Source organism: Rhea americana, unplaced genomic scaffold (assembly GCF_003343005.1).
Source record: "Rhea americana isolate MKP2758 unplaced genomic scaffold, rheAme1 scaffold_27, whole genome shotgun sequence".
Taxonomy (NCBI): Eukaryota; Metazoa; Chordata; class Aves; order Rheiformes; family Rheidae; genus Rhea; species Rhea americana.
In genome coordinates, this window is record NW_028186390.1 from 6,168,768 (window position 1) to 6,196,216 (window position 27,449).

Below are 27,449 nucleotides of genomic sequence, written 5' to 3' on the forward strand. Positions count from 1 at the left end.
TGGGCTGGGAGAGAATCTAAAGGCAAGGAGCTGGCATCTATTAGCAATCTCTCTAAAGGCTTTAAACTGCTCTTTCTGCTGCGAAGGCATGGCAAAGCTGAAAAGCAAATACAACCACCGCTCCAGTTAGTTAGCTCTGCCAGATAACCAGCCCGACCACTGGTCGGGAAGATACCTGCGAAAATCCCGCAGTGAAGGAAAGAAAGAAAGAAGGGGGGCAGTTTATTATTTTTACATCTCGAAAAAAAAATAATTTGAAGGATCATAAAACAAATTAACAAAAAAAAATAAATAAATAAAGAGGAGGGACGTTAATGGGTGTTTCTTCTGTGTTGCTTTCTCTCCTTCTTCTTCCCCTCGCCCTCGCAGCAGCCCGGCGCCTCTCGCCGCCGGCTCCCCCAGCGCCCCCCAGCTCCTCCGTCCGTCCGCTTCGGCCAGCAGGAAATTTATCTCCCCTCCCTCGCCCACCGCTGAAGATCAGCCGGAGGGTGGGCAGCAAGCTGAGCTGGGACAGTTATGGGGGGACCGCGGGGCCGGGGTGCAGGATCGGGTCAGGTCTGTAGTTAACACCGGGAAAAGATGATTTCCCCCCAGCACAGGGCCGTCGAGGGAGAGGAAAACTTCAGTGTCTGCTCCAGCGCGGCGTTAAGCCGGGGGCGGAGGGGGGCAACAYTTCCCTCCCCTGTGTCCTAGGGACGCCATCACCCCCCCGGCCCGGGGGCTAGCCCTCCTCCCTGCCCCGGCATCCCGTCCGCTCCCAGGGATTTAATTAGCCGTTTACACCTCGGCTTGGAGTAAATGACTGGTAAGAAGGGGGGGGGGGGGAGAAGCGCGATGTATCAGCAGCCCCGTTTTGATTGACAGGGTGGAGGACCATTGAAAATCCTGCTGGGTAGCTCCCGGGTCGCTATGAAGCTCCTTTTAAAAATCCTTCTTCAATGCTGCCTCCCGGTAGATGGCAGCTCCGCCGGGCGCGGAGGTAGCGCGGAGGCAGCGCGGGCGGATGGAGTAAGGCGGGCAGGGGGCGAGGCCGGGGCGCAGCGCCCGCTCCCACTCCCACGCGTGTCCTCGCCCCGCGGGCCGGCTCCCACGGCGGGCGGAGAGGCTGCGCCGCCGCCGCCTCAGGTAGGACACCCCGGCCCGGGATAGCGAGGCTCCGCGGTGGGGGGTTGGGGGGCGGTGGAGGCTGCGGGGGGGTGGGGGATTAAGACAAGTTGGGGGGCTTGTTCGCGACATGGGTGTGTGGGGAAACACTTGAGAGGACTCGGCGCCCCGCGAAGGAGCCGCTCGCGAGGATGCGCGCCCCGCGGAGGAAGGGAAGCCCGGCCCGGGGTCCAGCACAAGTCCTCGCCAACTGCTCCGCAGCCCCTGCTGCGCCCTTCGTACTTTATTCGGAATATAGTACACTTTCTCCCAAGGAGGGGGAAAAAAAAAGAGGAAGGGGGGAAAAAATGCTAACCAGTTCGGACGAACCGCGGAGCGAGCTGGAGCCGGGGCGGMCGCTCCGCCGTGGTTTGGGGCGCACCGCGGGCGCGGGGGAAGGTCGGACTGCGGGCGGGAGAGCGCAACTTGCGCCCCACTTGCACGCATCGGTGTTTCAATGAATCCGCCGGGGCGAAGGTGGGGGGAGCCAGGCTGGGCCGGCCGCGGGGGGCTTTGGGCCGCTGGAAAGTTGCGTGTGGGAGGGACAGCGAGGAGAGGGCAAGACTCTGGCAGGGCTGGGAAGTGTTTCTAGGGAAAATCCCTCGCCACCACACTTTGGAAAGGTTGGACGGTGAAACAGTCGCGGAGCCGGGCTGCGCCGGGACCCCCCCCCGTAAGGCGTGTACGAACCCCGGACCCGCGCTGTCAGGCTCGCGTGATAAATTAAGGGCTTCGCAGTCGAAACCTATTTACACCTCCATTACAGGGCTAACCAAATGGGGATCAGCATGCATATTTTTACCGCGAGAGATCTCATATATCTCCGCCAGAGTCGCCCCTCGGGCCATGGGACATCAGCGAGGAAAGGGGAGGGGGAGGCTCAGGCTCCAGCCGCAGCCTGCGCTTCGGCGGAGAGAAAGCGCGTGTCCCCGGTCGGAGCCTGCTGCCCGGGGTGGGGGGCACCGGGGACAAGGCCTCCTTGCAGGGGCAAAGGAACGGAGACCTGGTTCTGCCGGGGCGGGGGGGGGGGAGGGTGTCCCGGGAGAGGGGCCGGGACGGGCACTGGGGGGGGAGGAGGAGACCGAGACAGAGCAAGGCGCTCCGGGAAGCTTCTCCTCCGGGGGAGGCGGCGCCCGGCCCGGGACACCCGCCGCGGCTGCTCTTTTTTTTTTAGGGGGGAAGGAGCTGGCAGCTCCCCGGGCGGGCGCGCTGGGACGGAGCTGCCCGGAGCCCCGCATCTCCCGGCCACGGCCGGCTGCTGCTCTCCGCTGTTCCCCGACGGGCGCACGGCGCGGGGGGGACCGGCAGGAGGGCTGGGGACGCGCCAGACCCGCGGTGTCCCCAGACCCGGGGTCGTGCGGGCACCGTCGAGCCCCACGGCAGGAGCGTCGCGCCCGTTTTCCCAGGGAGATCCGCGCACCAAACGCTGTCCGAGCTCTTCCGAAACGAAACGCGGGCAGGGCAAAGAGCAAGCTCAGCCTGGGACTTTGGGGCGGGGGGAGCGCCCCGAAATACTCGTCCCGTCGAGGGATCCTCCCCCGTGGCAGCCGCTCCAGCCGGCCGGGCTCCCGCTGTGTCCCGGGCTTCGGCTCGGTTTCCAGCGCCAGGGAAAAAAAGAAATCCTCCCCCCCTCCCAAGTCCGTGCCGTCCCCTCCGGCGGCCCCCCTCCGGTTCCACTTGGTTAGCTCAAGTTTTCCATGTAAATGACAGTAATAAATATCTAATCATGTCCCGCAGCTATCGGCGGCTCGCCGAGCAGCCGGCATTAATGAGACATCCCGGGGAAGTGGGGGAAAGAAGACTGGGAAGGAGGAGAAAGAGGGAAAAAAAAATTTGAGAGAGAAATTAAAAAGGAAGACAAAGTGTTGGGTGCTTTTTTTATTTTTCTTTTCTTCCATCCGTCCCCCTAAACGGGTTTTGCCGGCAGCCTCCCGAGACCCGTCCGCGGTGGCTGTGCGGGCTGAGCGGGCGCGGAGAAACGCGGCCKCACCGCGATTCCTCCGGAGCCGTCGCACCTGTGGTCGCGCCTGGGTTTTGCCCCGTCCCGTCTAATTAACCCCCCTTCCCTAAAATACAGCAGTCTCCCGGGGGGGACGGACACGATGCGAAGTGGGGGTCGTGGGCAAGTGTCGGGGTGATGGTCCAGGCTGCCCCCAGCGCAGCCCCGCTGGGTCTGCCCTCCCCCAAAGCCCCGCGGGGCTGGCGTGTGTCCATCAACATCGTGATTCCCAAACAATTAATGGGACTGGAAAGAGCTTTTCATGCTGTTTTGGGGGGGAGGAGGAGAGGCTGAAATTAAACCATGAGAGTTGGATTTGTTCTCCTAACGCTAAACAAATGGAGTGATTACCTTCTTTCCAAACGCATCAGTCATACTACATTAAGTAGCAGAGAGCTAATTATCCCAATTAGGAGGCTGATTTATAATTAATGGCTTGGACCAAGTGATAATTGGATGTTAATGGATAACAGTTTTGTCTGAAGTAGCCTCCTGCTTCCCCAAAGGCAGGGCTGGAGGGTTTTTTTTTCCTCCTTCCTCTCCCCTTGCCTCTGCCAGGAGCACAAAGCAAATGAGGAAAGAAATGTGCTATTAGCTGATTCAGTGGGACCTGTCCTCCCTGCCGGGGCAGGCGACGGCGGAGCCCGGCTGCCTGCAGGGGTCCCAGGGAAAAGGGGGAAGTGGGGGCCAGGCTGGCTGGGGTTCAGCGCTGTGAGCTGCAGGGATGGCCCCCAAAGCTGCGCTGGGCCACAGCCTCACCTCCTTCCCACCCCGCACTCTTCCTCTGCCACGTTTTCAGGCGCCCCTTTGCTTCTCCCCCTCCACACTCTCCAGCTTTCCAAATCTTGGACAGCTAAACCGAGGCAGGAAGGGTTGGACTCCAAGTCCCTGGGGGCCTTGGAGTTTCAGCACCTTCAGCCCTGTGCCGAGTGTGCAAGGCATGATGCCTCATCCTATGATGAGTGGCAAAGGCTGATTCCCCCCGAGAACCCCCGGTGCGATGCCTCGTACAGGGAAGGGCAGGACGGAGGGCTCACCCTGACGAGAAGTTTATATACCTCCGATCTGTGATCTCTCTGCTGCTCAGGGTGGTGGTGGGGACAGACTGACTCTGCAGATGCTCTCTGCTTTCTGTTTCTCCCTCAATACCTGGATCTCAGGATTGGCRCTTTAGCTGTTTTTTTCCCCTTTACCAGTAAGTAAGCTTATGCATGTCAATTGAGGTCCCTCATTTGCCCCAGCAGGAGAGAATTGAACTTACATCCCTTTGGCTTTCAGATCATGTTTCTAAGTTCATTTTTTTTCCATTTGGATATTTAAATAGCTAAGAACTTTAAGGGCAGAAAATCTCTGAAAGCATAGAGTGACTTCAGCTCTTTAAGCTACCATATGACCGATGGTATATTAAATTACACCAGTGTACTCAATGCAAAACAATACATCCAAATCATACCATCAGACAGTTAAAGAGGTGTTTCAGCTTTCCATGTTATTTCAAACAGATCTTGATGTCCAAGYAGGATATTCTTCTTGTACTTGCATGAATTGGTGGGCTGGGATTTGGTTGCTCTCTCGGAAGATGAACCTCTGTTTCATGGAGCTGGTGCAGGTGCTGCTTCCCCTTGGCATCAGGGCTGCTACTTGTGGCAAAGAGACAGAAACAGAGCTGGAGACAGTTTCCCACCTGCCAGAGGTGAGGGCAGGCTGGCCAGGCAAGTTTTACACAATATAGTCATAGAGGGAACGATTGCAGTGGGTTTTGTTCCCAGTGTCATGTATTTATCCTTTTTTTTAAAAAAAAAATTTCATTGAGGAAGAAAGGAATCTGATTAAAAGCATCCAGAAAGAACAGAGATTTCCACCACCCTGYCCTGGTCGTCATCAAACCAGCTCTACCAAAATAAAGATGCTGCAGAAAAGGAAGAGGGACCAAACTCTTCCAATGCGGCTATCTACTGTTTCTGCTGCTAAATCCATCGGCAAACCCTTAGCTAGAAGTAGGCTGTGTTTTCAAAGTCGCCGGCTGTATCATCCCCAGAGGGAATACCCAGCAGCTAGCCAAAATTCAGCTCTTCAGGCTGGAAATGCTTCTGCTGAGGTACTGACGAGTGCCAGTTAGGTTTGAACCCTTTCAAAAGCTTCAGTACTGATTTCCACCACTCAAGTCAGAACAGAAACATTTAGAGCTGCTTGTTTGGGGGGGGAGGGACTCTTGGGGAAAATGCTGAGGAACAAGGAGTCGAAGAAGCCCAAATATTCCAATCTGTATGCAGCTACTTTTGGGGGACTGCCCAGCAAAACATGCTTGTTGATAGAGTGAAGAATTCTGAAATGCTGCTACATATGTCGGAATTAATTTATAACGTACTGAGATTAGTCAAAACTCTGTGTCTTTTTCCTTCAGCCTATTGCAGCCCAACAGCTACTGAAATTATTATTTTGTTGTTGTCGTTATTAACTTCAGTGGGTTTTGGATCATGCCCTTTGCAATTTCTAAAGCAGGTCTGGTGCAGCCACAGCTGCTGGAAAGGGCAGAGCCTCTGAGCGAGGGATGGAGCAGGGTGGGACGCAGGGGGTGCCCGGGGCCAGCAGCTCTCCGAGCGTTTACGGCCAGGAGTTGTGGGTGGGCCACTGTGCGAATGGGATTTCTTCCTGGTAGCTGCTGGCACACCACTTTTGGGACCAGCTGCAGCCACTGTGTGGCCAGAGCAAACATTGACATGAAAAATACTACTTTAAATCGTCCAGATAATAAAATGGAAAGTAGTGCGGATGGGAGGGTGCTTGGGAATTTCTCTAGCCTGCTCCGAAAAAGGGAAACCAGATGGGCTGGGGGGGGGGGACAGGCAGATGCACAGAAACGCTGCGGTGACGGGAGCTGCAGAAACGCGGTGCCTGCCGCGGCGCGAGCGGTGCATGTCAGCTGGGACCGGGTGCACCCGACGGGCTGCACCAGCGCCCTGGCGCCCGTTCGGCTGCTCTGCCTCTTCTGCAGCGTGCGGCTCTCTAAAGCTCAGGTCACCTGCTGATGGCCAAAATACATTGCTTACCTTGGCAGCTGCAGTGAATTCAGTGTACGTATCCAAAAGCTTACGGGAAAGGAAGCATTACGTACACCCACAGCTCTCCCCAGCCACCGATTTCTGTACTAACTCTAATTTGTGGCCCTGTTTTAAGAGGGCATAGCTCCTTTTTTCTTTTTCCCCCCCTCCTCTCCCTGTAAAAGCCATTGAGCACAAATGGCTTTTGCAGTGAAGCGAGGAAAACAAGCATTGTCTGTTGTGAAGAAAGAAAACTCAAAACTTTTGCAAGGCAGATGCTTATTCTTTCAAAAGTACTAAGAATCCTGCAGCTCTACAGCTTTCTGAAGAGGTCTTTTTCAGGAGTTTTTTTTGTTTGTTTGTTTTTGTTTTTTTTTTTCTTTCTGGCTAAGGTAAGCCTTGCCTGTCATCCTGCCTGACCTTACTCTGAGCAAAAGCAATTACCACCACATGGGTTGTGACTGCAGTTTTTAGAGTGCTACAAACACTGTCTGCAGGGGCAGACCCAGAGTCCAGTTGTACCTGCAGAAACATCCCGGGGCCGGGATCTCATGTTCTCTGTTTCCTTCAAAATTAGTTTGTTCTTCACGTCTACCTGAGATCAGATTCAAGCAAAATCGCCGGTGCTGCTGTGGCTTTGCAGCATTTCAGCTAAACAGATGAAAGAGCACCCAGGAAAGTCGCTCCATGCCAAGTGAGATGAACCCCAATGACGGGGCGAAAAACACTGAATTTCACAAGGATGCTTTTCTCTTCTTCCCCCTAGTGTGCATTGAATCACTATCAGCTTGGCACCCTTCGCTTACCGCCCTGTCTTGCTTGGTGAATAGTTGTGGTGGGTGAAGAAATTGCCCTCCGTCCGCTGCTGTCCCTTTCCCATAGCCGAAGGAAAGCAGAGGGGAGCGCGCCCCGGTCGCCACCATCCTCCCGGAGCCCGGGGTCTTGGCTGAGGTGCCGGGCCAGCACCAAGTACGTGGTCTCTTCTGCCAATCCAGCACCTGGGGTGGTGGTAACAGCTGCTGAGCAGCAGGAGAAGAGCTGGAAATGGTTTTGATTGCCTCTGAAACCCCCGAGTCCCCCAGGCCGGGAAAGGGCAGAGCTGGCGAGGCTGGACCCCTCTCCTCCCGCAGTTTGGAAAATTCCCTCCGCCAGCGTTAAGGCGGACGAAATGACGCTTCTCCAGCAAAGCCGTTTTTACTGAAGCGAGAGGAAGGGCCGAGCCAGGCAAACCACATCCAAACGCAGCTAAGCCAGAAACATGCTTGTTTTGGAAGGAGCGAGGGCTTTGCACGAGGGGTGTTTGCATGCAAAGAGCCAAGTTAAACATTCGAAGCTGTTTGTGAATTTGGTAGTTTGCTTGCACGGCGTTTTAGGGTTACTCCAAGTCCTGAACTCGGGGCTGCTTTCGAGGCAGAGGGCTCGAGACACGGAGAGGATGGGCCGGCCGCGGTGGTCGACGTCCCGAGAAGGGGGGTGCGCGGCGGCGGCAGCGCCGGGCCGTGGGCGCTCGAGCGGCCCGGGGTGGGTCTGGCTGCTGTTTCCGCTGTAACAGTAGCCGCGAGAAATCAGGGTAAACGCCTTCTTTCTTTGCCTTCACTGAACTGGAAGCAGAAGGGGATCTAGAGCCAAGGTGATGTTCCTTTTAAGAGGTTTTCTTGTTTACTCAGGAAAACGTTTCTGCTTCAGCCTAGATTACAAGAGCTGCTAGTGAGGGCTAAACATCGCTCCGAAAGCGAAACGGGAGCTGTGTGGACACCGACCCGATCCGCAGGAACGCTTTGTCGGGTGTAAATCACGACTGATGGGCTCGAAAGGACAGCAAGAGATTTAGCCCCACGGTGGTCCCCATCCAGCCCCTGCACTGCAAATCGCTGGTCTCCAAGCCTTCAAAATTGTGCCTGGCTCAAAAGTAGATGCTTTTGAGGGTCTCTTGGTTTTGTTTTATTTCAGAGCTTTGGAGACCGCACTTTGAAGCACGCCTCCGCGAGCAGAAGCTCTAGAAACTCTTTAAATGAGAACTGTCTGCTCAATCACTTGGCTCCGTTATCCAGGGTTTTGATGGAGGGAGGGGGAAAAAAAAGGATGATTTCACAAAAGCTTTAAATAAAAATCACGGGAACTGATGAGTTACCTCCGTCAGCCGGGGCCCGTTGTCTCACCTGCTCGTAACCCGTGTCCGAGTTTGCAGAGCCACACGATCAAACTCCCCCGTTTCAGCAGGGTGCCCTGAGGTTTGGYTCGTAAACCTTACGAAACCGCTCAGATCCTCTTACACTTCCACTGCGAGTACGTGAGCRTTATAAATACGGTCACTGGACTGCTCGGTACCAGGCCCTGACGGAGGCAGATCTTCGACGAGGTCTACCCCAGAACTGTGACGCTGGCCTTAAATGGAAGCATTTCCAAATTTCAGCTGCTAGCTAACTTCACGTTTTTAAGAAAATGATCCTCCTCATTTTAAAGGCTAGAGAAAGGCACTGCCTGMCTGCGGCTGAGGAGGAATAGAGTAGTATTAATAAGGTCAGTAGTAGCTGCTGCAAAAATTTGTGTAATAAGCCAACTTTTGCTTTGAGTGAGTTGAGATTAGTTCAAGCAGACTAGATACAATTTGGATCTCCCTCTACATCTAGAAATTAACTGTATTTAGATCCAGGGATTTGTACAGGTGTAAAAATATTGCAGGTAGATTAGAAATGAGGAATCTTGATTTTTGGAGCTATTCTCAATTCCTTTATTCCAGTCATAAGAAAAACCCTCTGGAACCCTGTTTTTGTGATGCATGTTGCTCTGAGACTWTGGCATTTGAACGAGAAAATATGATGTGTTGCAGTATTTCAAGTTACTTATATTTCAACCACTACAAAGGTGAGATTGCTGAAAGTCTAAGGAAACAATCTCATGTGAGGAACAAAACTGATTTATGACATGCTAGTTATTATCCTACATGATTTTGGACTCTTTTATATTTGGACCCTTTAAAGTTTTAAGGATATTAAAAAAAAAATGAAGAAAACCTTTTGCAAGGTTCATTTATTCAGAACCCCTTAGGTATGTAACTTGTTTAGCACCGAATACATATAAACCTATGTCTGTGGATAGGTTGAGCCTCTTTGCTAGATGGTCAGATAAGTAGGGGCAGAGATTCGTTATTTATCTTGCTGATTTAAAGTGTGTCTGAATAAGGGCTGGAAGCACGAAATCATAAAGCAGGTCCCCCCTAGGACCAGGGGAATATTTTGCCGTGATTTTATTTGGATGACGTTTGTTGCTAGCAGTAATAAGGGGGACACTGTTAACACAAACTGTTGTCTGCTATTCCTTGTTAAAAATGAACAGATTCCCGCGCTTCACGTAGGGAAACACGAGCAGCAGTTCGTACCATTTGAGCAGGCGCCGACAGTGCTGTGCCAGGCTGACGGRCTGCAACTTTTCTTTTTATGTGACAGGGCTGCTGCTATTTTTCTGTCACCTACAGAAAACCGTACACCAATAAGAGCAAGGTACAGGTCATTTCTTCTGTGATTTTTTCCTGGTGCTTCTCCCATTCTGCATGGGGTGTCTTGCTTCAAGGTGCGGACTCGAGGCAGTGCAGAGCTCTTCCAAAATTAAAATGCATCTCTAGGTAATTTATTTTCATCAGTAATGAACTTTCTTGAGATCCTTGATGGTACCTATGGTGCTGAAATTCCTTTATGCCAATGAATATATGAAAATACAGACATAATCTTCTCATTATAGCTTATTTTCTACATTAAGAAAGTCTCATACATACCCCTTTCTTCCCACCAATGTCTCCTCAATTTCTGCAAAGCTCAAATGAAATGATGAATTTCATCACCCGCTGATGGTGACTGGTCTCAAGCAGGTGTTGGTATCCCATTCTTGACTCCTCAAAGAAAAAAATATAGTTGTCTCTTTAACCTCATAGATTTTATTATTCCATTCTGTGTGATAGTATCTAAGCATCTTGTACATACCAGTGAATTTAGTCTGAGCCCTTTTTTGAGTTTGGGATGACTCACTGTTCGAAGGAGCGAGCTGAAGGGAAAAGAGAAAATGATCCTAAGGCCCTGCAAAGGTCTGAGCCCTGCACTCAACCTCAAACTCATGGTGTCCAGCCGAGTTTGAGCAGAACAACTGTCGTCTTATGCTGGGCACTTTCTACTTCCACCCGGGGAAATCAGCCAGAATAATCTGTTGAAGAAGCTTCATCCATCTAGACACAGTCTATTTTGGAAGAAAAAGGTTTTCCTCCAGAATAACCCACTTAAGCAAAACCAGTGTCTTTTGCTTTACTCCAGAGCAGCGTCTGCACAAGGAGCTGTTGTGGATGTCCTCGTTCAGGATAGCTCACCGTGGAGACAACTCTCCCGCTTTCCATGAGCTTTGTGGCCAGGACAAGTGACCCTTCAGGTTGCAGGCTGCAGGAATCGATACGTTTCTCCTCTAATAGGCTTTGTCAGTYCTGTATTTCATTAAATGTCTTACGTGGATGGCATGTGAAGTCAGATACAGATTGACGATGTTTTGATGGGGAATAAGGGGGAGAAATGAAGAGAGTAGCAAGCAGAAAATGTCCCTGTTCTCAAATTCTTGGGTACAGTTAATACATCTCTCTCTCTTTTTTTTTTTTTTTTTTTTTTTTTTTTTTTTTTTTTCTTGGTAGAAAGGGAGAATACAAAAGTTTCATTTCAAGATACTTTGCAGAAAACTGCAATACTCAAATTTTCAGAATATATTTTATTGTTCTCATACCTGTTTTAAATACATGCATAYAAAAATACCAGCTATTGGGTACAGAAGTTTTCACCAGGTGAGGAAACAGGTGGCTATTTCCTCTTTACTTTCCTTTGTCTCAGGACAGGATTGTGCGCCTGCATATGTAATTAGATACTAATTAGATAGGGAAACTTAGAGCCGTTTGTACAAGTCGAGAAGCCCAGGCCAGCTGACGGTAGCCCTTGTAGCTAATGATACTACTCTGAAGTCCAGGGCCAAACTTTCCCTCGTACACTATGTTGCTGAGAGGCATATGGGACTTGCACTGCTCTGGTGTTAATGGCGTTACGGGAGACTGCAGTTTTCACAGCCGCTGTTGGGAAGRTGCAACTGGGAGCAGCGAAGTAGACGGAGCAGCAACGCTGCTCTGGGCATCCTGCTCTGTAAACGTGCAAAGCGTTTTGCGCTGGGTTGAACCCCAGCAGCTGGTAAAGAGTGACGTGCTCCCAGGGTCTGCCTGGGACGGGCAGAGACGCACCTTGCCCGGCCTCTGCGGCAGGCAGAGGGTGGAGAATCCGGTGTCTCGCCCAGGCAGGGCGGTGAGACCTGGCGGGAAGCCCCGTCTCCTCCTCCTGGTCCTCTCTGCGAAGCTGCGCCTTGGCCAGCCGTGGCGGAGGGATGCGGCCCGTGCAGCAAGGGAGGTCGTGTGCTCCGGGGGACGAGGTGAGCGCAGGCAGCGCGGGCGGCCGGGCGCGGAGCGAGCCTTGGGCCGCCGGAGGCGGGAGAGCCGCCGCGCGGAAGGGAAGCAGCAGCCCCGGCGTGGCACGCACCGCGCGCTCGCAGCGGGCCAACCAAAGCCTCCCGCGGCCCTCGGCACGGGCAAAGCAGCGCTCGCCTCCTCCCCGGCGCGCGTTTGCCTCTCGGCCCTCTGTCCTTGCCCCGCGCCCTTTCTCAGTCCCCGTTCTGCCGTGCAAAAGTGGCGCGAAACATCCCTTTTCCTTCCCGACGAGCCCTGCGCTACCCTCCCCGCTGCATCGCCAGCCGCTCGAGGCCGAACCTTTCCACAAAGCMGGAGCTCAAACTTTGCTCTCATCTCCCTCCTTGCTGCTCTCGTTCCTTAAGCCCTCCAGCCAACAGAGACATAAAAGATGCATTTGCAGATTTTGAAAATTAAAACCATCTATACAGCCAGTGGGGAGGGATCAGCTTATTTGGTTGCTTAATGAAATATAAAGATTATTTTAACCAGTGTAAGCACTATTCGACAGCTTGTGAAACACAGCAGTGGCTTGATGAATGGCTTTCTCCATTAAAAAAAATTGCTGCATGATGTCTTTTAAATATTTAATTTATTGGGGTTCGAGTGTGCTCAGAGCTGATAGTTAAATAGGAATTGTCTGCAGTCTCAGTTAACTTTGCCTATTGGGTTGAACAATCTTGCTCAGTAAATGCAAAAATCTCCTTTTTTCCTCCCCCCCCTTTTTTTTTGCACTGAATCTGGGATGGTGTATTTACTGCACAAGAGACCAAAAAGTTCTGCCTGTCATCCGCATTGCATCGCATCAGGCAATTATCACTAAAGTTGCGATGTATATTGACTCCTCTCATGTGCCTGTCATTATTTTTTTAAGTTCTCTGCTTTATTACTATTGTTATTATTATTATTTATTTATTAATGCATTTTATTCTAGGCCATTCAGGAGAGTTTGTTCAAACACACATATACAAAAGCAGCTTTTAACAACCAAATAAACTGAAATCTTGCGAAGGAAAGCGTTTCAGTGGAAACGCTGGGCTCCAGACCCGAATTCAGTGGCAGCGTCCTCGGAGGACTGCCCGTTCTGGGGGAATTTCCCCCCTCTCCCTGCTGTTTGCCGAATGCGCCGTTTTGCACGCTGCTGTTTGTATGCCAAGGGGATTAGAAAATAAACGGGCATTTCTGTGAGCAGGGGAGCCAAAGCCACTTGGCCTCCCACGTATCTCCTGGCAAGGTTGAGCCCAGCGTGGATTCTCTAGCGTCTATTAAGGATTGAGGTCTGGCAGCAGTCCAGGGCAGTTAATAGGTTCTGTGTCCTCGGCGGGTTTCACAACACGCACAGGARCTTAATAAGCTTTGAGACTCCACCGGCCGGCTGGCGCTGGTGAAACTGGTCTGCCAGCGCAAAAGTCGGGGTTGGGGGGGGAASAGAGGAGACAAAATGATGCTGCAAAGCTCCCATTTCCCTGGGGTTGGAAACACCAGTGCAGCTCCTAGTCTGGGAAAGCACCGCAGAGAAGGTCTCTGGCCGGCTGCCCCTGCCCAGCTCGGCAGGTTTCGCTGCCGACAGGGATCCMCACGCCAGGTGCTCCCGCCTGGTGCGCAAGGCTGTGGGACACTTGTGGGGAGCAGCCGTGCAGGGGATGAACGGGGTGAGACTTTGCTGGAGGCACCACTAGACCTGGCCAGGGTAGTTGTCCAGGCTGTTCCTTCCTGTGGGTCGCACGATACCACCTCTGGTCCCATATCAGCTGCATGGGTCACCGGTACCCCTCCTGCCCCGTACCGTGTACCGCAACGGCAAAAGGGAGAGCAATGCTTTTTCCCTTGCCTACATCTCTTTCTGAACTGTTTTYCCAGCTCCTGGCCAGAGCAGCAAACCTGTACAGCCCAGCCCTGCAACATCTTCAGTAACTTCACTATGTACTCACCATGGTGAAAATAAATTGCCAAAAAATAGTTGGCAAGTGAAGTTCTTCACCTGGAACAGAGAATCAACACAATTTTGGCATTGCTTAGCTCTTCCTTAAGTTGTATTAGAGTAGAGCTATTCTTGCATTTAGAACAGCATCAGTATCAAAAATATCCATCATCCCAGTGGCTCAACTCAAACCAGTGCTGGCTTGTGCTTTCTTCCCCATTAGAATGAATAAAACGATAGCAAGGTACAGATCAAGGTTGAACGGATTATTTTAGTTTGGGAATGTCTTTACTTTTCTAAAAATTAAACTGTTAAATTTTGAAATTAAGCATTTTTAAAATGAAATCAAAATTAATTGCTTGGATACATAAAAACAAAACAGATTGGGTTTCAATCCCCCCCCTTCCCCAGATTTTCCAGAAACAGTTACAAACTATTTCTCAGGTACCCTTCCCCACTTAGACACATTTTTCAATAACTCATCTATTCATGTAAAAAWTGTTTTTCTGTAGTTTAAACTAGGGGAGAGGTTTTTTTGCTTATACTCTTTTCTTGCCTGGGAAAGGATATCACTGGTAGTACTCTCCATGTGCCATAGGGAGGCACCTGGTGTCTGTGCAGAGGGAGGTGGGTGTGGGGGAAGCCACCAAGCTTTTCTGGAGTCTAAAACGGAAGACTAATTTAGGGGTGATTCTAGACTGGATGAGTAGGGAGGCCCAGAGCAGATGAAAGCTACGTTAGGGTTTGTATCGGATCTCCCTGGTGTAACCACATCTAGATCTGTTGCCCTTCATGAGCTCTACTGGCACTGAGATGAAATGATGGCAAAGTGCAAGGGATTTGGGGAAACAGAAATGAGCCCAAGTGCTAGATTCCTGAATTATTGRTACATAATTATTGTAGCCTCATTGAGAAGACTACCCCAAAGACTCTTGCTCGTGGCTTCGCAAAATACCTTAGTCAAAAGAAAACATCCCAGAACAATGAGGAACCTCCCCAGGGTGGCAGGGAGCTTCACCATACTCCAACCCAAATGACTTTCCCCCTCGCTCGCAGGCACCATGAGTGGGAGACGCTTGTGAGGTGGGAGGTCGGAAGGGGTCCCATTTCATTGCCAATCCCCACAGCACAGGAATTAGCTGCTTTTTTCAGGAACCGACAGCTTGGTCTCTGGATGTTARACAAGGTCACTCCGTGTTTGCATCTGCTACATCAAAGCGGTGGGGAGTGAAGGGGAGATCTGAGCAAGAGGGTAGTGTCACCCATGTGAGCYCTGCACTACAGGTTTGCCTTCACACACTTCCATTCCTCTGTCTTCACTGAGATCCTCTCCTCCATGGTATAAATACACCACACGCAAAAATTGAGGTCTTTAGGCATGAGAGTGAGATTTGATAATCCTCATTGTGGAAAAAACAATAGTTAATTTTTCACCCTAATAGCTACACACAAGTTTTTGCAGTTCAATGCATCAGGTTCCTCTAAAAGCCATGGGAGATGAACCAATTCCCTCCAGTGATCAAAACTACTTTCTAGGAAGTTGCCTAGATAACCTATCTGTTTCCCTACGTTAGCCCAGCTGCGCAGGCTGGAACTCTTCTRTCTCTGAATGATCATTCACTGCATTGACTTTCTGTCTCGTGACTTACTGGTGTGAATGATATTTTGGAAATTTTCTTCTGTGGTAAATGTTTCACATCTGGCCTTCTGATGTCTTATGAAGCAAGGAAAGAACATTCTGGAGGCCCTCAGTCATCTGTAACATGGATGAATGGAGCATCATTCAGCTTTTGAGACCAATATTAGCTCAGTTTTACAGATGATCTGTAAGGAAAAACAACTTGAAGTTTCATACACAACCCACAGTAAAAAAAAGCCATTAGTTTTTCAAATAATTTGCTTGCTTTGAACTATGAGACTCCAGTAGTTATTGCAAACTTTATTTCCCTCTTTAGCTGTAAGATTTTTGGCCCTGTCACACTACAAATTTATTTTTCTTTATACCATATGGGGTTTTTTTTGCCTACCATTTGTGTTTTGTTAAGAAGAMCCTTAAGAAAAATGAATGGAAATAAATTACACATGAACGTGTTCAGATAAGACAGATTCTTTGACATTATGGCAACAGAATTGTGGAACAGCCCACTGTAGGCAACAGCAAGGACAAAATGCCACCTGGTTCTGGGATAAAGCTTGATCAGTTCATTAAAAGTGGTAATATAATGCATTTTCTCCCAGCATATTCCATGACAATCCTGAAAATCCTGTTGTGTTTGGTAAATCATTTCTAGGAGACAGTCAGATGCTGGTCTCTCAGCTTGGAAGCTGGTGTCAATGGTGCTTTAGGTCTACAGAACTAGTTTGAATCCTGGCCTAGAACCCGTCAAAGTCAGGAGGTTGGAAGTGACCCTTGTATGCCTCRGTTTAAGTTTCAGGTCAGCTTTTCCATGGCTCTGCTGGACCATYAGGATGCTGGAATAGCGCGTACCCTTTAAGCACCTTTCTTCTACGGGCTCTTGTTTTCAGGTTTATGTCGCCATGCAGCACTATGGAGTGAATGGCTACTCCCTTCATGCCATGAATTCTCTGAGCGCCATGTACAACCTTCATCAGCAGGCAGCTCAGCAAGCCCAGCACGCCCCCGACTACAGACCCTCCGTGCACGCCCTCACGCTGGCAGAGAGACTGGCTGGTAAGAACAACTTATGGCTTTTGCAGTTCCCTGAGAAAAATGCTTGTTGCTTGCATTGGGCAAAACTCTTCCTCAGCAAGGAATTTTTAAGCAGATTGGAGTGAGACTTAGCAAACCAGCATGATGGGATAAGGACGAGCCGGCGTGTGCCGCAGAGTGCCCTGGCTGGAGAGCCACTGAGCCCTGGGCAGAAAAGGAGGGAAGGCAGTGCATTTTTAAATCGTGGAGGCGTTGGCTGCATCTCTAGGAGTGGCAGCATTTCACCAGTTAACTGCTTGATGATAAACATTTGCAATCCCATGTATTAGACATATAGACCACACTGTGTAGACGTCACATATTTGTCATCTCCAGTATTTGCTGCAAACTGACGGCTGTGCTTTGCTCCAGAATGGCCTTCTAAGGCTGCRGAGCCCAGGTGCAAGGAGGAACACGGTGCCACTACATGGAATGAAAACGGTAGATTAAAAAGACATTGAAATCTGTTTTAACAGGTGAACAACAAAGCCAGAAAGACTGACTTTGTTGTTAGTAAATAAYAGCACAATGAATGTGAGCACGCAGTGGTTCGGATCTCCTCGATGAGGSGCCCAGGCCTTGCGTTCCATAAGAACTGTCTCCTGCCATCCTAGGCAGAAGTAGGCAAATTCCTACTCCTTCCATGTTGCCCCTTCTTGAAGCTATTTTCCATTTTTTGTATCATGAAGCACTCTCTTCTCTTGCAAAAATATCTATTTTATTTGGTCTTCTCTTGGGTCTCACCTTGACCTATTTTTTCCGCAAATCCTCACCCTTGACTTGGGTGATGCTTGCAGGTTTTGCCTTGTCTTTTGCTYTTGTATTTTCCTTTCCTTAAAGAAACTTTTTTAGGCCCCAAAAAAGTCATGCATGACTTTACCCAGAGAGTGTTATTCACACAAAATTGCTGCTAGCAGGACACTGGAACAARAATTACTGGTTCAGAGTTTCTTCTGTCTAGTTCGTTTCCCATGTTTAGCCATGATTGTAACAGCGTCCTAACGATACTGCCATTAAAAGGAATTGCAAAGTCCAGACAGTATTTTCTAATTTGGTAGCAGGAATCATTCAAGATCAGACTCTGTTGCATGGTAGGGAAACATACCTGCTCTACATTTCAGCCTACCATAGCACACCCAGGTCAGCACACCCGGTCAGGAGTGACTCCTTCAAGCCTTGAGTAGGTGGAAAGTGTCATCTACACAGACAACTTTAGATGGCTAAATTTAAGAGACATAGGCTTAAGTCAAGGTAAGCACACAAAAGTCTCAGGCCAGTCCTCCTAGGGGCTATTCCATGAAAAGCAAGGTGCAAGGGTCTCAGCCTTTTTGGATCAACAGACCACTGCTGACTCTCAAATCTTCTTGCTACCCATGTGCCCTTATCCAGTTTATGAAGGAAATGTTAGTAGTGACCTTTTCTACATGGTTCCTTCGGTCACTCACTGTGGCCAGTGAGGTCCCTGCACATCTGTAGGGCAGAGCTGGAGAATCACTGTCCTTAGCAAAAGGGAATCAAAGTGAGGTCAAGCAGACCTGAACTCTAATCCTGGTTCTGCCACTGGCTTGCAGAGTTATGATGGGTGGGCGCTTTCTTTGTCATCCRTCCTCTCCTCCCCTCACTCTTTCAGGTCACGGGTGGTCATATGGGAATGGATGGTCTCGAGAACTGCAGTGTGCCTTACAGACTTTGGGTGCCCTTGGGTGGCCCTTCCCTAGACACAAGGATCTTCCGAAAGATTTTTCTGATCACTTGCATCTTTCAGTCTAGAACATGGAGGACTTAATGTCTTTGACCCTAACTAGGGAAAAAGCAGAGGAAAATGGAAAAAATGGAATAAAAGAGCTATTCTTATACTCTCTAGCAGGAGATTCAATTGGCTTTCTGACCTCTTATCTTTAAAATTAATAACCCACCTGGAAGAGTGTCACCAAATTAAATTCCRCTGTCCCCTTACGATCTGCTTATCTTTGGTGGAGTAGGCATTACATACCTACAAGCCAGTTCGTTTGCAGTTACTTCACATTTTGTTACCTCTGAATATCTTTTAGTGCAGGGTTATAGATCTCATTTGCCTCCCAGGGACAGTCAGAATAAAGCAGCACAAAAGCAAATGACCTTAAGTCAGAAAACAGGGGTTTCTGATTTTAACTGCAATGCCTCCTCACCTGCAATTTATATTCTCCTTTTTGCACAAAGCCTGGAAACATAGTTAAAGCGTTAAAATAATTGTTGTTTAGCTTTCACTGAAATAACCAAACGTAATGCATGAGCTGCCGCCTCTGGGGAGCTGGTAGGTCTAACCTCTACTCTAGAAATTCGGGAATATTCCAGCCTGCAGGTGGGGTGTTAAACCAATGTCCTCTCTCCTGATTTCTTATACTTGAAACATAAATACCAGCTTTGTAAAACATTTCAGGGCAGCTTCTATTTCTTGTCTGAAACATTCCTTTTTTCACACGGTTGCATCGTGTGCTGCTTCTGAATGCATAACGGATGCCGTCTTTGCCTCCAAAAGTGGCAGCAGCTATTACCAGTGTTTTAATTCCCCCAAGAGCTGTGATATCTTGAATACAAAAGTCTCTTGTATGCAACCAACACTGTATTGTATTTGGCCGAAGACCTTTAGCCTGAGCACGTCTTTTCCAGGTCGCCAAAACCACGCTGCTCTGGCAGCAGCCCAGAAAGGCGCTGCGAATGCTGACCTAGAATGAAACAGCTGGATGTTTGAGAGAGGAATGCTTGAGTAGTGCAAAGCTGATTTGCTACGCTCGTTAGCTAACATATTTGGAACCTGGCTGTGCAGTTCTGGGACTGGCCTGACAGCAGGTTTTGTTTTATTGTTTACATTCATGGCATGATACTCGTGACAAAAGCACAAATAAACAGCAACAAGAGACTTCCCCTGGCTCTGTGCAGTGATAATGATGACTTTTCCCCCTATTAGGTTGTTTTCTAACATGTTGATCCCTCTCTTCTAATCAAAGTCACAGTCTTAACTAAATTAAAAATGATACTAGACACTGCTAAAGCTCTTTCTGCATTTCATCTTTGAGAACAAACCTCTCGTCAGACTGAATATTTCATTCCAATGCTGCAGCACAACATGCCCCAACTTGCATAATAAAGGCACTTTTTTCACTTTAAATAACTTATTTTCATTGATTTAAGGAGATCTTTCTACTCCAACTAGCTGTTGTGAAATCATAATGCCTGTGGTAAAATAATAAGCCCTTTACTGTGGGACTCAGATTTTCCTCAGCCTGAATTTCTTTTCTTCCCTCAATTTTGCAAGCACAGTTGCGGTGTCAGACCTTCCGAGTAGCTCCTCTACTGCAAAAGGCACTCTGGGCTTGCAGTYAGTAGGGCTGGGTTTGGTTCCTGGCTGGCTTTTACAACCCAGATGCTGGAGAGTGTCCGTGCTCGGTAAAGCACGTGCTTTCAAGCTAAGCAGACACAAGCACATGAGCTTAAGTGCTTTCCTGAACTGGAGCCCAGAACAGCTCTCCAACATCACGCCTTGAACACTACTATAAGTGACATGCAAGACACTAAAGAAGAGCCAGCTCAGCCTGGTTTCTGGGAAGGTGCATGCCTTCTAATGCAGCTGCGGCCAACACAACAGGCTTGAGGCAGCTGTGTTTGTGTTACATGGATGGGCTTTTCCCGTTGATCAGCACTGAGTTTCATTGCAGTGTTGAAGCCTACCAGAGTGCTGCCACTGGCTTCAGGAAGAACATGTTGCATAATGTTGGACTCCTCTCCTGATTGTGGCAGGGAATCTCCCCACCTTGTCTTTAATTGTGWTTCCTATGAATGATACTTATGCCATAGTGAGTTCTGTTCATCTGCATGTCCTGTCCCACTAGCTTTGATTCTCTCATTTCAATCAAATTTAGCACAGGAGTCTCAAAAGTTACCATAGCTGTTATAGAAAGAGGTTCCCACTCCAGAAGAAGCTTCCTAGTCAGATGTTTTGTGTCCTCAAACATCTGAGTTACCAGCAAAGTGCATGCACAGGCTTTTTAAGATCTATAGTCCATGCAAACACTTGCTGTGTAGGTTCATCAGACATTGTTAGCCAGTGCTTTATTCAACTGTCAACGTACAAATTCCAATAATTAAATTGGCCACTCTTCTTGTCTTCCAACGGCTGTACATTTCAAGACATCATTTTGGAGGCACGTTATGGATCCCAGCATCGCAAACAAAGGCGAAGTCGCACAGCCTTCACAGCCCAACAGCTGGAAGCACTGGAGAAGACCTTTCAGAAGACTCACTATCCAGATGTGGTGATGAGAGAGCGGCTGGCTATGTGCACAAATCTACCTGAAGCCAGAGTACAGGTACTGATTTTGTGATTTTGTTAGTGGGGACATTTTAAAAGATATAGTGGGATTCCTAGACGATTGACCAGCTCTACAGATCTTTTGAGATTCCTACAGTGTAATCAGAGATTTTTTGGGCAGATAAAGCTGTCAAAGAAAAAAAAAAAAAAAAAAAAAAAAAAAAAACTCCAAACCATTCAACCCAAGTCACACATCTGCTAGAGAAATTCTGAATCCACAAGCACATTTTTTAAATTTAGGATTCTCTGAACTGCACACTGGTTTTTATTTGTCCTTTCACATTTCTTTGGGGGAGGTTTTAGAAACAACAACAGAAGTCTACTTATTTATTTGTTTGTGAGGATTTTCTGGCTTTTCCAGAGGAGCAGAAATCCAAGTAATTCCAGCTGCTCTTTTCCACCATCATGAAATTTTGTAACGTTTCAGGCCAAGGTTCCCTATTTTTTTTAGTTTCAACTAATGCAACATGCTTTGTAACCTGCTGTTTGGGAAGTTCTTACATTGTTATGGCATTAAAAGACTAAATAGCAAGTTCCGCAGTGTGAAGTGGATAAGTGGTGGCTCTAGGAAAAAGAAAATAGTTGATTTCTTTTATACAGATGTCAAGATAATTTTGAGCTTCAGAATTTTTGTTTCCTGATTTAACTAACCAACCAACACTAACATGAATTGCAAAGATGTTTCTTCCAATCCATGTCTGCAGATTTTAGTTAAAAAAAATACAGATTTTCCCCAATCTCCACTTCATTCAGACACTGGCRCTGACAGAGCACTGTGCTCTCAGACAATGTAATATCGTCAGATTCAGCTGTAAGCCATATTGACCATCTGATAAATTTAGAAAAAAAAAAAAAAAAGTTTTGCCTTAACACTCCTATACAAAGGTTGTCATATAAAAAAAAATACTTTTTTTGTGCTATTTGTAAAAGCACTGAAAGAAGGTAGAGCTCTAAGTCCCAAACGAGTGGACTGACATTTCAGTACCATGGGCTTGTAGCACTTAATTGTTTGGGGTTCCCTTGAAGCTCCCAGGCTAAATGCTGCTGAGCTTGGTATTAARCAGAATTTTCATCTGTTTTCTCTGCTTGCTATCCGTGGCACTGAAGGTTTGGTTCAAGAACCGGAGGGCCAAATTCCGGAAGAAGCAACGCAGCCTGCAAAAGGAGCAGCTGCAGAAGCAGAAGGACTGTGAAGGGAGCCACAGTGAAGGGAAGACAGAGGCAACCATGCTGGAGACCCAGGCCACCACCCCAGAGGCCGAAAAGGGCCAGAGCCTCCCGAGCGAGGTAAGCGTGGACCTCAATCTAACCCTGTCGGAGCAGTCGGCCAGCGAGTCAGCACCTGAGGACCAGGCAGACAGAGAGGAGGAGTTCAAGAGCACCTTGGAAGAGGCWAAAGCAGACAAGAGTCCTGGTGTGGACAGCAAGGCTTTGAACTGCAAGAGAGCAAGCCCAAAAGCAGGTAAGATGCAGCATGCTGTTGGAGCGTTGGTGTCAGGACCTGGTATTTCCAATGGGGGTGCCAGTGGCTGGATATAGCCCTTTACCCCCTAGAGCATGTTATCTTGCAGGTGGGCTGCCAAACTTGTCTTCCTGCTGCCAGCACTAAAGCGAGCCTGTGGAAGGCCTGACCTCTATTGTAGCAGAAGGAAAAAAAACCTTCTGCCCAGATCRGGAGGAGAACAGTGGTCTGGTGGTAGCAGGAAAGCGCTAAGAAAAAGGGCAAGCCCCTTTCTGGGAACTAGGATGACACACATGACACCCATGACATGCTTTAGCCCTTCTGACCAAACACAACCCCTCTCTTTTGTGGTGCATTCCCAATGCATTTTTCAGGAGAAAACCATACCGCTGTCCAAACCCTACCTGGGCGAGGATCAGCGCTTGCATCCAGCTTGTAGAAATAACCCCTATCCCTTCTGTCTCTYGCTGCAGAATCTCCTATCAGCGCGACTGTGACACCTGCATCCAGCAGTGGCTTGGCTCAGACCCACTCCTACTCCTCTTCGCCCCTGAGCCTCTTCCGCCTGCAGGAGCAATTTCGCCAGCATATGGCAGCAACCAACAACTTGGTCCATTACTCCTCCTTCGAAATGGGGACACCATCTGCCATGCCCTACTTGGGTATGAATGTCAACATGGCACCGCTGAGCTCTCTGCACTGTCAGTCTTACTACCAGTCACTCTCCCATGCTCAGCAGGTCTGGTCCTCGCCCATCCTGCAGGCCTCCAGCTCCCTTCCAAGCCTCAACAGTAAAACGACAAGTATCGAGAACCTCAGGCTCCGGGCAAAGCAACACGCAGCTTCTCTTGGGCTTGACACCCTACCCAACTGACTGCAGGACAAGCTGCCATCAGCCAGAAAAAAAAAATGTACCAGAGGTTGGCACTAGATATGTCATGCCTTGAACCCTCTGCTCTCATCTCTTCTTGGAGTAAGGTGCTCCCATTCAGGGAAAACTTTGCATTTATTAGCATCTTATTAGCACCACAACTGCATCAGATGTTGCTACCAGCCTGGTCTTCACTAAATATTTAACGAGGAAGGGGGAGAGGATGTATATTTAGACAGATGAACTGTCCTCTCGACTGCCGTCAGTTAAGCYTGTGAGATTCAGAAAAAGCCCCCTTTCCTCAACCCCACAATAATGTGCCAACTGTGTTATATACATATTTTTGTTGTTGTTGCGTTCTTTGGGAAAAGAAAGAGTCCTACTTTATCCTGTATATAGTTTAAAATGTTGAAAGCATCCTTCGCCTGTGTGTTACTGTCAGTGTTACAGACCTGTGACCTCTTTTGCTTTTATTCCTTCCTCTTTCTCAGTTTGAGAAGCTAGTATCAAAGTTACAAGTCAGCCATCGTCCCCACCTCAGCTTGCAGCTAGTTGCTCTTCTTGGGTCAGAGGCCTAAAGGTGTTTGAGATGAAGAGAAAGGATGGTGCACTTCACTGCTCCGCTTCTCTGCTAAAGCCAATTTTGTAATGACCGGGAAATAACACCAAGATAAATTTCCCATTTAAGCACTTCCTATAGGACGAGCATTTTTCATTTATGTTCTAACAGCACTTGTTCAAAGATGGAGGATGAGATATTGGCCGAATGCTGCTGCCTACGGGGAGAAGAATGAAAGCCAGATTCACAGGATTATTTTTGATCTAGATTGTTTCCTCTTTGATCTTTAGTGAAGTGTTAACTCTTCTATTTACAAATTATAGGGTTTTCTTTCTGGAGAGCATCTTGGTCTAATTTGACAACAGAGGCAATAAAAACTTTGTATGAACTCCTAGTGTGTTCATACACCATATATTATAAGGTTCTTTGATAAAACCACGATTAATTCAAGCTGTGCTTAGAAAAATGCTCTCATCACCGAATTTATACCCTCAAGCCCTGCAGCTTCAGAAACTGGTTAGCAAGTGAAACTATAACAAGTGAAAAATGCTGAAGTGCTGGAGGCAAAGCAGGTGATGTGCAGGGACTTTATATTCTCTGGAGCTGAGAGGGAATAGATAAATTTGCCAAAAAATACAGGGTTTAGCAAGTAACCCAAATTCACCAGCTTCAAAATGAATTCAGTTAATAGTTTTGGCCTCATTTCGTTGGAATGACCCCTCATTTCAATAATCAACCTAGGATTTTTTCCTTTTTGAGAAGCAACTTTTTTGCCAACCCAAATTACTTTTTTGCCAACCCAAACAAAGCCACTGAACCTACTGCTGTTATCCTGAGTATTAGGGAGGGGTGAAATCCAGATCCAATCTCTAATATTGCCTAGGACCAAAAATCCAGACTGTGGCAGGTGTAGGTTTGAATCCAAAGGATGTCAGCCGGGTCTGCCACTAATACACTCAATGGAGCGGAGCTAATTCACTGCAGATGATAATCTGGTCCATGCCTGATTTTAACATCCAGCATGGGTGTAGTGTGTGTGCACAGTTCACAGCCCCTCTCACTCCTCTCTTGCTTCATTCCAGTGCAGAAGCCATGGTTCAAATTACTTCTTTAAGTACGGGAAAGAGAAAAGCCTGTTTCCAGCTCCGCTAATGTCTCTTGAAAAAGCATCTAACTCCTGTGAACTGAGATGTGAGAATAGTTGGTTTTGGTTGGAAATGATGTTTTCTCCCTCTTAAAGTTGTAGCAAGAGCAGACCTCTGTGTGAGCACAATTCATCAGCAGCACCAGCTTCCAAGGAAAATGGARTATCTTCCTTAAACACTTCTGTTCTGCCAAATACTTCAGTTTGGGGGTTTATCTCCTGCTTTAATTTTTTAAATTTTGTCAAATAAGCCTCTGTGACCAGAAGTCTACACTTTGCCAAAGCCGAATGTATTTGYAGAAAGTGCATTTTGGCTGCCACTTTCAAAGGTGTCTGATTAAATTAGAAGCACTAAAGTGCATCTACAGTCTCCAAAAGGATCCTTTGAAAGTCCCAACCTTCATTTTTGTAGCCTGTCACTGAAACCAGGGACACCAGATCAGAGCTTTAACTTTTTCCTCTCCTTCCCCAGAAAACTATACTTACCTTATTTTCAGCCTCTTGCTAACCTCAGCACACATGTATGTTATGGTGTTGCTTTGCCAGAGGAAGGCAACAGCAAATTTTATTGACGTCCCTTAGATGTTGTCTTCTAGTGCCAGTCTAGAAGCGAGCCGAAAAACCACACAAGGCGGAAATCTGCACAGAGATCAGAACCTGGACTTCAGCTCTTTAAATAATAAGACATTTAAATAATAAGACATGAGAGAACAAAACTGCAGGTCATATTTCAAGCAGAGAGATGGGTCRCCATCTCTCTGTGCCATCCCAGGTTAGAAGGGCATCCGTGCTCTCCTCTGGCATTGCAGRGCTGGAGAGGGCGACACAGTCTCAGGCTAGGGCATTATAACCCCRTCATAGGTCACAATTTGTTAGTAAGGCAAAATCCGTGGATGTTTATGCTGCATCTGCAAGTGAAAATGAAGTGCTAGGTTTGCCGTGATCCTCCAAGAGAAGATGAGGACTTCCAACGAGGCCAGGCCGGGGGCAAATCCTGCCCAGTGCTTTGGTGCAAAAATTCRTTTTCACGTCCTGCATCTTAACACAGCTTCAGCTACTCCTGTGACYGACCTCTCTCTCCCCTGTGATACTCCTGGGATCCTCATGGTGGGCTCTGATCAGCTCCTATGGACTTTGTGCGCAGAGCCTTTGGCACGCCATGAAAATCACAAGCATCTGGATGACACCAGAATAGCACAGAAAGTAAATTGGGCCCAGCACAGCCATGAGCAGAGATGTCCAAATCTCCATCTCTCCAGGGACATCTAGTCCCTATCATACATGTCTGCCCCTGCAAGATGCACCAGCTGACYGAGGCACATCTGCTCCTAGACCAGGGCATGGAAATGTTTCTTATGTTGGGATTATTTTTCCCATTCTGGGTCAGGATTAAAAAATTATCTAAAATTTAAAAATAAAGAAGAAAAAAGGTTGCCTTCAAAATATATGAGCCCATTGAAGTATTTTGCACCAAGTCTGGTTTTTCTTCTTTTCCTGGTCAAAACTAACTGCARTTTCAAAAATGGGAGTAAGTTTACATATAAGCCAAAATTGGTTTTAAATGCAAAAAGCAAGAATTTAGATTCCTAACTTATAAAAGTTTCATAATGAATTACTTGTCAAATCTGATTCTTATCTACAATTTGTTTTAATGCTTCTGGGCTTGGGGCTTTTTTTGACCAAAAAAAAAAGAGAGAGAGAGAGAGAGAAAGAGAAGAACAAACTCCCTAACCAATTCAAGCCTGTGTGCACACTAGGAAGACCAAAAGGGGTGATATTGTGTCATTTTGAATACCTGAAAACTTTTTAAGGTTAAAAAAAAAAGTCAGGCAAATCTTCCCTGGTTTGCTGCGGAGAAAGGGAGCTCCATTCGTTCCCTTTCTGAGGCCGTCAGCCTGAGCTATGTAAGAAATTCAAATTATTGATGGAGGAGTTTCAATAACAMAAAAAGAGCAACATTTCCCTCCTCTCGTTGYCCAGGMAGATATCTGATCCACTCTAGCAAAYGATGAAATTGGGTGTAATATGGCTTCTTTCATCACAGGCATGAAACGCCTGGARTGTAACCTGTATTAATTATCCTAGCCCGTCAGATAGAAGAGCGACTGTGGAAAGGAAAACTCCCTTCTTCTCTGCRTGTTCAGCCAGCCTGATGCTGGGGCATAACAGCACGGGTACAGTTTCAGCCTCGGGAGATAAATGTAGAAAGGGAAGCAGCATTTTGTATTTTGTAATGCAGACTGTCAAGTTGATCTTTTATATGTGAAAAGTATGTTCCCCCAAAACGCATAGCGTGGCATCAAGGCTGGGAAAGGGCTTATTTGTTCCCTAAAAAAATAGTGGTGGAGAGCCTAGAAAAATTCTCCCTAATTCCTATTTTGAAATAGGTTATATATCTGGAGATTTTCTCTGCTGGTCTTTTTCCCTTTTCTATGGCTTTCTTGCATTCCTTTTCCTTGGTGAACCAGCTATCCCTCAAAACCCCTTCTTGCATAATTTTAAAATATTTTAGCCACAGACCTTGCAGGATCAGGGACCGTGAGAGAACTGGTCAAAATGTTCAGAATAAAAGTTTGCAGCAAAATTTCCTCTACTGTGCAGGAGGAGTCTCATAGCTGTTCATAAAATTAAAGGTTTTTAAACAGCACAGAAGAAATTCCAAATACTTACTTACTTACTATCAGTGAAAAAAGGTCCAGTAATGGACTGGTAATGGAGGCAGAAAAGGAACCTGTTTTTGGTCCTGTTTTCCCTTTTTTTTTTTTTTTTTTTTTT

The 27,449-nt window shown here is 47.8% G+C and overlaps 1 protein-coding gene across 1 annotated transcript; it reads left to right on the forward strand.

Moving 5' to 3' along the window:
• The first annotated feature begins 938 nt into the window (after positions 1–938).
• DMBX1 (diencephalon/mesencephalon homeobox 1) lies at positions 939–22,974 on the forward strand. Its single transcript, XM_085308171.1, has 5 exons — positions 939–1,125; positions 16,107–16,272; positions 20,458–20,636; positions 21,746–22,100; positions 22,574–22,974. Exons 2-5 carry the CDS (start codon positions 16,119–16,121, stop codon positions 22,972–22,974), a joined length of 1,089 nt encoding a protein of 362 aa, XP_085164297.1. The 5' UTR covers positions 939–1,125; positions 16,107–16,118.
• Positions 22,975–27,449: the final 4,475 nt, after the last annotated feature.